Raw genomic sequence first — 13469 nt, forward strand, 5'->3', positions numbered from 1 at the left:
TTGTGTAGCCATCTATACTGTTTGAGTTTTTAAAAATCACAATTATTTATCGCTTCTATCATTTAAAAATTAACTTTTTTTTTTTTACCTGCCCTGACACATCGTTATCACCCCAAGTTTCCAGTTTACATTTGGGTTCATTCTTGATGAGGTACATTCCATCATTAGAGCGTCTATCATGCAGAGTACTTCCACTGCCCTAGAAATCCTCTGTTCTGCCTATTCATCTATCCTCAGCCCCTGGCAACCCTGATCTGTTTACTGTCTCCACACATTTTGACTTTTCCAGAAGGTCATCTAGTTGGACTACTACAGTGCGTATCCTTTTCAGACTTGCTTCTTATATTGAATAAAATGAACTTAAGCTTCCCCTATGTCTTTTTTTTAATACATAAATTTTTATTAATTTTAATGGGGTGACATCAATAAATCAGGGTACATATATTCAAAGAAAACATGTCCAGGTTATCTTGTCATTCAATTATGTTGCATACCCATCACCCAAAGTCAGATTGTCCTCCGTCACCTTCTATCTAGTTTTCTCCGTGTCCGTCCTCCCCCATAACCACCACACTCTTGTCCATGTCTCTTAGTCTCGTTTTTATGTCCCACCAATGTATGAAATCATGCAGTTCTTGGCTTTTTCTGATTTACTTATTTCACTCCGTATAATGTTATCAAGATCCCACCATTTTGTTGTAGATGATCCGATGTCATCATTTCTTATGGCTGAGTAGTATACCATAGTGTATATGTACCACATCTTCTTTATCCGGCCATATATATATATATATATATTATTTTTTTTTACTGTGAGTAAAGCCTTTAAGCAAACTCTTGGCCAATACAACAAGATATAGAATTGTGACAACAATTCCAGTGCCATGCGGACTTTTCCTGGATGTGGACTTTTTCTGGACTCCTGCTCCTTGTGACAGCTCCTAACGGACTGAACTGGGGTTGGGTTGCATTCGCAGGGATTTGGCATGGTGTTGGGGCCAACTTGGACTTGGTGAACATGTTAAGGACACTACTCTTTTATGGATTCTTGTTGTAAAAATTAACTTTTAAAAAGCTTTTATTCAGACTGTACAAGACTGGCAGAGAAAACTATAGCTAAAATGTTAGGAATTCCTAAAACTAGAATCAATTTAAAATTTTTTATTTAAGCATTATACTTTATGGACAACAAAGGCAAACTAAGATAGTTTATTGGAAAAATTGACAAAGAATTTCCTGAGGAGCGCCATCTTTGTCCACACCTAGCACTGTGTAAGTGCCACAGAATGAATAAGGTTTACACGAACGTGGTTCCTACTCCAGAGACACATAAAGACAGACGCAGAGGAAAAACACTAATATACACAAAACTTTTTAGTGAACTATTCCAGACAGTATATAAATGAGCAATAAATTAGCTGCTATGAACCATTAGTGATTTACTAAACCAATATTACAGTCTTAAATCCTAAAGTTGTTTTTTATTAAGTAATAAATGGTATTGCAAATGAGAAGATATAGAACATTTTTTAATAAAAATAACAAACGTTGGTAATAATTTGGTAAATTACTCTGCTGTAGAACCACTAAAAAACTCATGAGTCCAAACAGAGTTCTTTGGGGTTTTTTAATTAACAGGGAAGGAAGGATAAGGGAAAGCTTTTATTTATAGAAAAACCGCATCTAATAAGTGTAGAGGAATGATCTGATTAGAAAATCACCATTTTTAAACCACCACAGTAATGACTAATTTAGGCAAAAAACTTTAGTGGATGTTAAAAACAATTAGGTGAAAATCTGTTGGGAAATGAGATATTCATACAAGCTCAAAGTACTACCCCACATATTTCTTATTAATTACAAAGAGGAACGATGCCGTTATAATGGGGAATCATGGCGGGCAGCATTTTCATAAATGATGTATCACATCACAATCAATAACAAAATAAGAGGACTGCCGAAGTACCTCCTGATAAGATAAAGCCAGGGCACACTAGCACCTGTGTAGCATTCCTGCTAAAAAAAAAAAAAAGGCTTAACCCGAATTTATCATGAGGAAACCATCAGACAAATCCAAATTTAGAAACCTTTCACAACACAACTGGCTTGGATTTTTCAAAAATGCCACTGTGAAAACAACAACAATGACAACAAAGGAACAAAAAAAGGCTAAGGAACTTTTGAGTGGAGAGAAATGACACCTAAATGCAATACCTAACCTTAACTAATGTGGAATCAAAGAGCTAGAAGGAAGGTTAGTGGGACAATTGAGAAATTAGTATATGGGCTGTATGCTATATAATCAGTACAGCAGCAAGTTCAATTCTCTATGTATTACCACTGTATTGTGGTTATGGGGCTCAATGTGCTAGGTCTTAGAAAATTCAGGCTGAAATATTTAGGGTTGAATTGAATGATTCATGTCTGTAATTCACAGACAATCCAGAAAAATTATAATTAAAAGAAAGAAAATTAAATGTGGCCAATGTTAATAACTCATGAATCCTGGTGAAGGGTATATGGGTGTTTATTATATTCTTCTTTTTCTATAGTTTTGATATTCAAAATAAAAAAAAACTGGGAAAACAAAACAGGACATACAAATGGCCAAGGAACATGTAAAGACACTCAACATCACTAATCATTACAGAAATGTAACCACAATGAGATAGCACCTCACACCTGTCAGAAAGGCGCTCATCAGTAAATCAGCAAACATAAGTGCTGGTGAGGACGTGGAGAGAGGAGAATCTTCATGCACTTTTGGTGGGCCTGCAGAGTGGTGCAGCCACTGTGGAAACCAGAACGGAGGTTCCTCAAATAGTGACCTTATAACCCGGAATTCCTCTTCTGGGTATATACGATATCTGATTAACTCCAAAGCACTAATTCAAAAATATATACAGACCCCTATGTTCATTGCAGTATAATATTTACAATAGCCAAGATATGGGAGCAATCCAAGTGCCCATCAATACATGAGTAGATAAAAAAAGATGTGGTAAATATATACAATGGAACAGTATTTAGGCATAAAAAAGAACACAATCTTACTATTTACAAGAGTATGGATGGACCTAAAGAGTATTATGCTAGTGAAATAAGTCAGACAGAGAAAAACAATACCATATGACTTCACTTACATGAGGACTCTAAAAACAAAATTATATAAGCAAAACATAAACAGACTCATAGACACAGAGAACAAACTGAGGGCTGCCAGACGGGAGGGGGTTGGGAGGCTGGGTGAAAAAGAGGAAGGGATTAAGAAATACAAATGGGTAATTTCAAAATAGTCACAGGGAATATTGTCAATAATATTGTATTAACTATGTATGGTACCAGGTGGGTCCTGGAATTTTTAGAGAAATCACTTTGGAAAATATATAATTGTATAACCACTATGCTGTACTCCTAAAACGACTATGTTAAATGTCAACTATAATTGAAAAAATAAAATTTAAACAAATAAGTAGATGTCAAGGATTGTTCATACTTACACAACATAAAATAAAATTACACTGAAATTTTCACAATTATAACTTACCAGGATGGAAAGTTTTATATTCATTTTGATTTTGTATTTTTAATTCCAAAACGAAAGGTCTTGAAAATGACCTACCTCTTCTGCATATGATTTTCCAATCCCATCAGTACCACCTGTGACAACTGGGAAAAGAGAAAAAGAAATAGTTTAGTTTAAGAACTGCAATGAAGAACCGATCACAGAAGAATTGATTGGTTAGGATCCCCCAATCAGACACAAGAGGACCTGTGTTATACGTTGATGGCGATTTGAACCACCAGGAGCAATACCAGTGGTTCAAATTTAGGACTGAAAACCCATAATGGCTAAAATTAAAAAGACTGCAATCCCAAGTCTTGCCAAGGATATGAAGCAACTGGGACTTCCATACACTACTGGTGGCACTGTATTTCCAAAGTGCAAACATTTGGGAAAAACTATTTGGCATTATGTCCAGAATTAACCATATACCTACCCTATGACTTAGCAATCCCCAAGAGGTAAGAATGTCCATGGTAGCTTTATTCATGTGTAGTAGGTAAACATGGCCAAATAGCAAGCTACAGGAGAATAAGTAAATTGAAGTATATTCATACAATGGAATACTAAATAGTAGTAAAAAGAAAACCCTACTGATATAGGCAAAACATCAACATATCTTAGACATTATGTTGAATGAAAAAGTCTGAAATAAAAGTGTCCAAGCTGTTATGATTCCATTTATGAAGGTAAAAAAAAAAAAAAGAAGAGACAAAATATAATCTATGATGACAGAACTCAGAATATTGGTTACCTCTGGGTAAGGCAGATGACAGGGAAGGGGCATTAAGGGGAAACTTCAGGTAAAGGGACAACTTTCTATCTTGATTTGCACGTGCGTGTGCATGTATAAATTCATTGAGCCATATACACTTAAGTACACACTTACTATACCTGTTATACCTCAATAAACTCACTTCTGAAAATTATAGGTATTAAAAAATTGATTAACATCTATTTCTTCCATGGAGAAGTATATTCCTCTTATAAGTTCAAAACAGGCAGCAGAAACATTTGATAGTTATAATGGGTCAGGCTACAGCACTGCACCTGATCTCTGAAACACTGAGATCATGTGTGTTACAGATTCAGAGCACAGCTGTCTGCTCCAAAAGGTTAGCGATGCTCCTCAGACTTCTCTATGAGTTTTTCCAAACCATTTGTAGATTATGGAAAACAAGTTATGGTATAATGTAGGACTTTCTTGTATTTGTCCTAAAACCACTTCTTTCAAATTACACAAGATAGCCCCTAAATTTTTACTAATCAGAAATATATCAAACACACCCAATTCTTCCTAGCTATGTTGTTCATAATCTTAGATTTTCATCATGGCCTGAGCAGTGGTGGTGCAGTGGATAGAGAATTGACCTGGGATGTTGAGGACCCAGGTTCAAAACCCCAAAGTCACTGGCTTGAACGTCGGTTAACCAGCTTGAGCACGGGGTAATCGACATGATTCCAAAGTGGCTGGCTTGAGCCCAAAGGTCACTGGCTTGAGCATGGGGTCACTGGGTTCAGCCTGAGCTGCCCTCTCTCTACCTCCATTAAGGCACATATAAAAACCAATCAGTGAACAAATGAGGTGATGCAGCTATGGGTTGATGCTTCTCATCTCTCCCCCTTCCTGCCTCTCTCCCTCTCCCCCTCTCTCTCCTGCTTAAAAATAATGTTAAAGGTCATAGATTTTCATCATGTTCCTGCTTGGCCTTCATCTTTCCAGTTTCAAATACTTTTTAGAATTAAAAAAAAAAAGTCAAACATATCTAAAAATAAAGAGAACAGTATAACAAACTCCCATGCACCCATGACCCAGCTTAAACTATCATCCACCTGAGCTTTCTCTTGCTTTCTGTACATCCCCACCAGCGTCCTCCCACCTCAGACTGTTTTGAAATGAATCTCAAACAGCACATCACTTCATTGAAAATTATTTCTGTATGTATGCTATTAAAAATAACCACAATATCATTAACATTCCTAAAATGTAAATAATAATTCCTTGACATCAAATATCAAGTCAGTACAGAAATTTCTCCAATTTTCAAAAAAACTTCTAATAATTTGGTTGAATCTAGATTCAGTAAATTCTGTACCTAAAATTGGTTAATATCTATTCTCTTTTAATCAATAGGTTCTATCTGTGTTGATTTATCTACTTAATCTCCATCTCTCTCTCTCCCCTCCCACTACTTCCTCCTTTCCACTATCCCCACTGGGTCATATGTTTATACTTTCCCTGCCTGGCATTTGCTGATTGCATTCCCTTGATGTCATTTAACAAGTCCTTCAGTTCCCTCGTGGTTGGCTATAGATGCTTGAACAAATTCAGGTTTTGATAAGAATACTTTATAAGTAATATTGCATATTTGCACCAGGAGACGTATTTCTCGTTATCTTTCCTTTTGCTTTATTAGCAGCGTTGATGACATATTACCTCATTAGAGATTGCAAAATGGTGATATTTAAATTCTACCGCTCCATCTTCATTTATTAGCTGGAATATTTCCATAGAGAAATGACTCATTAGTTATTTGGTTACAACGATACAGAGTTTACATGGGAATACAAGACAAATGTTTGGGGGGTTTCTCTCCTTTGTTTACCAGTTTTCAAAATAAATTTGTTCTGTAGCATCTTCCAAAGGTAACTCATGTGATTTTTATCATTGTGGTTGTATTTGTAAGAAACATTATTGACTCTTGGATTTAAACATTTACTGTAGAACCCATATAAACTAAGCATCATATGGAAGTTCCTCCAACCTCATGATCAATTCAATTGCATATTTCTGTAACTTTTCATCTCCTGAGTATTCTGTAGGAGCCAAGGAGTATATGGGGACTCAAATTTTATACTACATTCCTATTACTGACTCACTGTTTCACATGTGAAGGATAAACATTTTCTAATATTTCCAATTCTCTCCTTTTCCTTCTATTTGTGATAAACTTTTTTGCTCTCTCCCAGATCCCTAGAACCTCAACTCCTTGCCTCTTCCTTCAAAGCCTCTGTCAAGCTCCACCAACTCCACTCTTCCAGCACTTCAAACAAAAGAAAACCGTTCTCTCCTCTGTAAAACCCCACGGCTCCTGACATGCACTTCTCTTCTGGCACTTAGGACTCTCTACTTTGAACTAGATTTCCTTACACATGTATGTCTTAATTTTCCTATCAGATTCCGGGCTCCGCATTATGTGACAGGCACAGGCAAGTGCTCAGTAGACATTTGCCGAATGCACTGAAGATACTCAGCACTTAGTATTACAAACGACCACACACACAATATTTAGACTTCTCCCTAAGAACCTGGTTTCTCCAGGTTGTTCACTTTACAAGTACAGTACCTTACACTCTCCTAACCTATCTGCTACTCATCTATCTATTTACAGAGCTTTTGTACCTAGATTATTCGGTTTATTCTCTACAAATCCTATATGAATACAACAGTGAATCGATGGCAATTTCAGATTTCCCTGATTAGGGTCTTAAAAATCCCTTAATAAGAAAGTGCTCATCTGCAATGAAAATCAAATGAAACAAAGACCAGCTCCCAAAGCATCCAAATTAGAAGTAGTGCCTGTTTTGTTTGTTTTTTTAAAGTGAAGAAATTAAGCAGTCACAGCCACACTGAGACAAGATGAAATGTACAAAAATAACCTAAGGGACCATCCTTTGAATGTTATATGCACATCTAGGCCAGAGCCTACTGTCTCCCTAAATATCCATTCTTCTTTTCCTTCTTTGCAGCAACCGTGGCTTGGAATACAAACTCTTCTTTCCAACCTCCCTCGCAGCGAGGCATGGCCATGTGATAAATGCTAGAAATAATGTGCAGGCAGCATTGTGAGGGACTTCAAGAGAGGCTGCTTACAGGAAGCGGACTCAGGAGGGTGAGGCCCTTTCTGCTCTCCTTCTGGCCAGTTCACAGCGCTGGCTGCAGCTAGACGCCATGGGCTCAGATGAAGGAACATACTCATTGAACCAAGGTTCCTGATGACTCTACGGAATTACCGTTCCACTTTTAAAGAACTAATCATTTTGTTTTTTATTGCCTACCATAGAGAATCAGACATATACAAAGATTCTAGTCTTCTTTAAACTGGGTAAAAAATAAAATTCTGTATTGTTAAAAACCACTATGATAGGCCCAGAAAAGTAAGAGTAAGCTGTCTGTAAAGTAAATTATTAAAGCAAAATATTTAGTATTCACAGCATTATAAGACTACCTACTCAAGGTATTTCAATGATATTCCCCAGTTAATTCTCACAATAGCTTTCACCCCAATCTAATCTATCACCCAAAACACAAGGACTTGTACAGTGACCTTTCGGTCCCTCCTCACTCAATTCATGTTATTTATACAGACAGCATGTATTATCTTTCAGAAATACCTCTATGATCTCATTCTCCTGTCAAAAAGTGACAATGTTTCACTATTGCCAACTACATAAAACTTAAAACTTTCGCCATTCACCGCTCCTCGCTGTCACCACCTGGGGCTACCATCGTTTGTCTCCCACAAAAACGACTGCGTTCTCACTCATTCACCTGTTCCCATTCTTATTCCTCTCCAACTCATTCTCCACACTGTGGCCAAAGTGACCGCTCCAAAGGACAAAGCTGACATCACTTCTCTGCCTAAAACCTGTCAATGGCTTCCCACTGCCCTTATTCTTCACAAGGTTTTCCATTTATTACAAGGTCTTAAACTCCCATCATTTTCCTCTGAATATTCACTGCACTGATCATGCTGAAATTTTTCTAGTTCCTCTGGTAATATGCTCTCTCTTTATGAATGCTGTTCCCTCTGCTGCCAATTTCCAATACACTCCAACCAATGTCTCCCTCCCACCCTTGAGTTCCTCAGTAAAATATCTTCTCTCCCATTAAGCCTTCCTTAACCAGTAAGACTAGTAGGATCTCAACTCTCTGTCCCCATTGTATTTCCACTTAATGGCATTCATCATATAGGTTTCCATAAGGGTCTCAGTCACCACTGTTGACGTTAAAAAAAAAAGTTATTTTTACCAGTAAAGACAGACTTATTCAAGAATAAGAGAATTGCAATTTGGGGCAATTACACTACAGCAAAAACTACAGGCAAGTCCAGCAAACAAAGGAGAGTTACTTTACAGAGAAAAAGAAGGAAGTTAGGAGGAGGTGTTTTTGAATGAAATTCCACAAGAAAATTAAGAGTCCAGGATGGTGATGGCTTCCCATTGGCTAAATTGCAAGGGTTCCTTCCCATTGGCCGGGCTTGTTGCTAGACAAGGAGAAAATCTTCCAAACATCTACTGGGGTAATAAAGTAAGAGACAGATCTTGTTGGAAATAAAAGATATACCTTTTCCCCTTGGGTCTGTAATTATTGCTTCTTTCTGTTAGGGTGTATGTATATGATTGAGGTAGAGCAGTAGGGCCTGAGAGCTTCTCCTTCAGGCCTCCTTAATCCATTTAAAATAAGGTTTCTGTTATTTATTTTCACACCATAGTCTAACTGCTAGTACAGTATCTGGCAAAAACAGATGATTAATGAGGTTTTGCTGGATGAATAAAAGATTATGAGTGCAAAACTAGCCTCTTATTTCATTAGCCACTGCTTTATTCACTCTTTTGTTTTTAAATAATTTTTCTTAAGTGAGAAGCGGGAAGGCAGAGAAACAGACTCCCACATGCACCCCAACTGGGATCCACCCGGCAAGCCCCCTATGGGGTGATGCTCTGACAACAGGCCAGGGCCTATTCACCATTTTTTTTTTTTTTTTTTTTTAGAAACAATGCCCAATCATCCACTGTATACAACCCAATAGGCTCTTCAACCCCTCTCAATATCAAGAATCAGTGATCTAGAATAAAGTTTAAAAAAAATTAACAGAGAAAAGTTCACTTCATTATAAATTTGTAGCTATACATTTTCAAAGGCTTCTGAGGCTACCTTGAAAAGAGATGATATTCAATGTTAAAGAGAACCGTTTCAGTCATAGTGTGCCAGGGTGGAAGTAAGTATATTTGGGGGAAGGGAAGACAAACCATTCTGGTTTAGTAAGGCATTCCAAATTACCAAAGTAGTGATAGTTCACTTTCTTGTCATTAAGATTTGCTTCTTCAATGAACACTGGGTGTTCTCAGATTTCAGTTTTCTATGAAGTGGATAAATTAAGGTAATTTTCAATAATACACAGAAAAATGCTACAGGTATCACCCATAACCAATAGCCTCAGGTATTACCTACCCACAATCCTGTGGGTTGTGGGTGTACATATGATAGCCAGGGGCAGAACTGAGGTAGAGGAAAAAAGAAGGGAGGAGAGGAAATTAAAAAGGTTTATGTCTTCATATATAAATATAACACCAGAACTCAAATTTGCAAGCCTCTGAGAAGATGGAAACTGACAACTAGAAAGAATATCCCAACTTGGCATCCAAAAGTGTCTAGCTTGTTACAGATTATATAAAATACTGGCAACTGACCAGGGCTCAGCTTCCAGATTTTATACAGTCAACAAAAATACTTTCATTCATATAGGTTAAAAATATTCTACTCTTTTTGTCCTCAACTTGCTAAGAACAGATATTTTTAGTAAGTACCCAATCAACCTTATCAAAATCAAACATCAAAAAATAGACAAGAGGAACACTGGCAGCAAACACGCTATTTTTAGCCCTTCTGTCTCTTCCCTGCCACTACCCACCACATTTTGACTGCAGAGCCCATGCATAAGAGCTTAGTTATTCCAGTCAGCTTCCTTCTCGTGACCCTTTTTATCCCCCCGGAACACCTGAATGCAGAAAACACTCGATTGATTAAAGATTAATACTGCCGCAAACCATGACAGCTGCCTTTCCTCTGAGTGCTTCTTGGGGGAGGGACGAATAGAAAATGACAGAGAGCTTGCATCAGTATTCCACTTGGGGATCTATTACATGGAAAGAAAATTGCTATTTCAATTCCCTTTTGTTGCTAAAAATAGCAGTCTCGATTGATTCAAGCAAACAGGGAACCGGCTTAGCAGTGCTGAATTTAGAAACCACTGAAGTCCCGAAGAGCAAATGCTTAACATAGTCTAACACATGCCAGCTCATATCTAACAGAGAACAAAGAGAAGCGTGCAGGCTGCAAGTTAATAACACAGCAGCGACTGCCTGCGTTTTCATTCAGGATAATCAGTGAAAGTGAGGCAAAATAAGAAAAGACTACTGTAACTTGTTCTTCTAATCATATTTACATAAAATATAATTTTAGAGGGAAAAATAGATTATGCATAATAAACCCAGATATTGTGGGCATTTCCCACAACCTCATGGTTTGGGAAAAGTTACACATTTTTTTTTCAAGCACAGTATATTACTACAGAAAGAAAATGTCCGTATACAACTATGCTGCCCCAAGAGAGGCCCCTTCTCCCACGCAGTCCACTGTGGTTCCCTAATGATCAACCCTCTCCGCCTGCCCTCCTCTTCTCTTGACCCAACCAACTACTGCAGATTGCTACAGCATGCCACTTAAAACACTAACGAACAAAAAAGCAAAACAGAACAACATTCAAAAGCAACCTATAAGTTCAGCACAGAGAAAAGGAAGAAAATAGGAAAAGCAGTTTCCACGGCAGGCAGCTAATCCCCTGGGCCGACTTCCAGGCAAGGACTTGTAATGCCTTCTGGTGGCACTAAAACCCCAAAATTCCTTCTGCTTGATTTTTTCACTTTACTTGGTTAACTGAAAACCTTTCCAAAGAATGATTCATTTCAGTTAATATCACATCCTCTTTAAAAATGCAAACCCCTGTATAAGAATTAAAAAGCGATCAGCTCAGCACCTCAGTGTGATGCGGTGGATTCACACTGCTTTGTGGCTTACTCTGGGAAGAGCCAAAATGTGAGGACAACATGCAAGGGCCTTCCTGGGAGTAGGAATTCTGGCTGGGAACAAACAAGATACTCCTTCTGGATCGAAGGCCTAGTGAAACCATAATGAAAAGACCTTGGGCTTCTGCTACTTTAGTACAAAGAGAGGACAGGAAGTGGTTAAGAACAGGGACCCTAAAATGAGACCAGCAAGGTTCAGGTCTAGGTTCGAATGCTTACTCTGCCATCTATCAGAAGCTAGTTAACCACTACTGTCTCAGTTCCTTTATTTGTAAAGTGAAGACAATACTATCTGTCCCATAATCATTATAAAAATTCAATTTAAAAATGTTAATAATAGTACCCACCATATAGGATTGTTTGAGAATTAAATGGGGCAGTGTATATAATATACTTAGCATGGGACTTGGCACATAGTAAACTATCAATAAATGTTAGCAATAGACAAGAGTATTAGAAAGTGGAAGGGGTATAGAAAGGAAAAATTTAAAAGCAACTAACGTTAGCTATGACACCAAAACTACAAGCAACAACAACAAAAAAATAAGTTGGATTTCATCAAAACTAAAAATTTTTTGACATTAAAGGACAATATCAATGACTAACGGAGGCAGTGGCACAGTGAATAGAGCATTGGACTGGGACGCAGAGGACCCAGGTTTGAAACCCTGAGGTCGCCGGCTTCAGCACAGGCTCATCCATCTTGAGCACTGGGTTGCTGGCTTGAGCGTGGGATCATACACGTGACCCCATGGTCACGGGCTTGAGCCTAAAGGTTGCTGGCTTGAAGCCCAAGGTCACTGGCTTGAGCCTAAGGTTGCTGGAGTGAGCAAGGGGTCACTCGCTCTGCTGTAGCCCCCCGGGTCAAGGCACATATGAGAAAGCAATCAATAAACAACTAAGGTGCTGCAATGGAGAACTGATGCCTCTCATTCTCTCCCTTCCTGTCTGTCTGTCCCTATTTGTCCTTCTTTCTGACTCTCTGTCTCTATCAAAAAAAAAAAAAAAAAAAAAGGACAATACAGTATCAGGAAAGTGAAAAGAAAATCCAAAAAATGGGAAAAAAATATTTGAAAATCATATATCTAATAAGGGTCCAACATCCAGAATATAAAAAGAATTCCAACAACTCAACAATAGACAGACAACCCAAGATTAAAATGGGCAAAGGATTTGCATAGATATTCATCTAAAGAAGATATACAAATGGGCAACAGGCACATGGCAAAATGTTCAATACCATTAAGGAAACGAAAATCAGACCTGTGGTGGCGCAGTGGATAAAGCGTCGACCTGGAAATGCTGAGGTCGCCGGTTCGAAACCCTGGGCTTGCCTGGTCAAGGCACATATGGGAGTTGATGCTTCCAGCTCCTCCCCCCTGTCTCTCTCTCCTCCCTCTCTCTCCCTCTCTCTCCTAAAATGAATAATAAAAAAAAAAAAAAAAAAAAAAAAAAAAAAAAAAAAGATATAAGGAAACGAAAATCAAAACTACAATGAAAAGACAATGTAATTTTTAAAAAATAAAAAGTGTTAGTGAAGACGTGGGGAAACTGGAGCCCCTGTATCTTGCTGGTGGGAATTTAAAATGGTGCAGCCGCTGAACCAAACAGTTTGGCAGTTCCTCAAAAAAGAAACACAGAATTACCATGTGACCCTCTAATCCCACATACTAGCTAAAAGAATTGAAACCAGGTATTCACACAGAACCTTGTGCAGGAATGTTTATAACAGCACTATTCATGATAGCCAACAGGGGAGACGACCCAAATTCCCATCTACTGACGAACAGATGTTAAAAATGTCGTATATCCATACAATAGAACTTTATTCACCCATAAAGAGGAATGAAGTACTGACCCATGTCACAGTGTGGATGAAATGAATGTATGAACATTATGCTAAGTGAAAGCCAGATACAAAACATAGCAGAATGTAGGATTCCGCTCAATGAAACATCCAGAATAAGTAAACCAACAGGGAAAGGTTAGTGGTTGCCGGAGGCTAGGGAATGAGGGATGAGGGGTGACTGCTTCT

General features: G+C 38.0%; 1 protein-coding gene across 1 annotated transcript in view; it reads right to left on the minus strand.

The window, feature by feature from the left end:
• The window catches only part of HSD17B12 (hydroxysteroid 17-beta dehydrogenase 12), a 159971-nt gene that overhangs the window by 100516 nt on the left and 45986 nt on the right, over positions 1–13469 (minus strand). Inside the window, exon 2 of the mRNA XM_066362963.1 lies at positions 3623–3669. Within this exon, the coding sequence (XP_066219060.1) occupies positions 3623–3669 (47 nt within the window). The remainder of the gene's footprint in view (positions 1–3622; positions 3670–13469) is intronic.

The sequence above is a fragment of the Saccopteryx leptura genome, chromosome 1, assembly GCF_036850995.1.
Source record: "Saccopteryx leptura isolate mSacLep1 chromosome 1, mSacLep1_pri_phased_curated, whole genome shotgun sequence".
Taxonomy (NCBI): domain Eukaryota; kingdom Metazoa; phylum Chordata; class Mammalia; order Chiroptera; family Emballonuridae; genus Saccopteryx; species Saccopteryx leptura.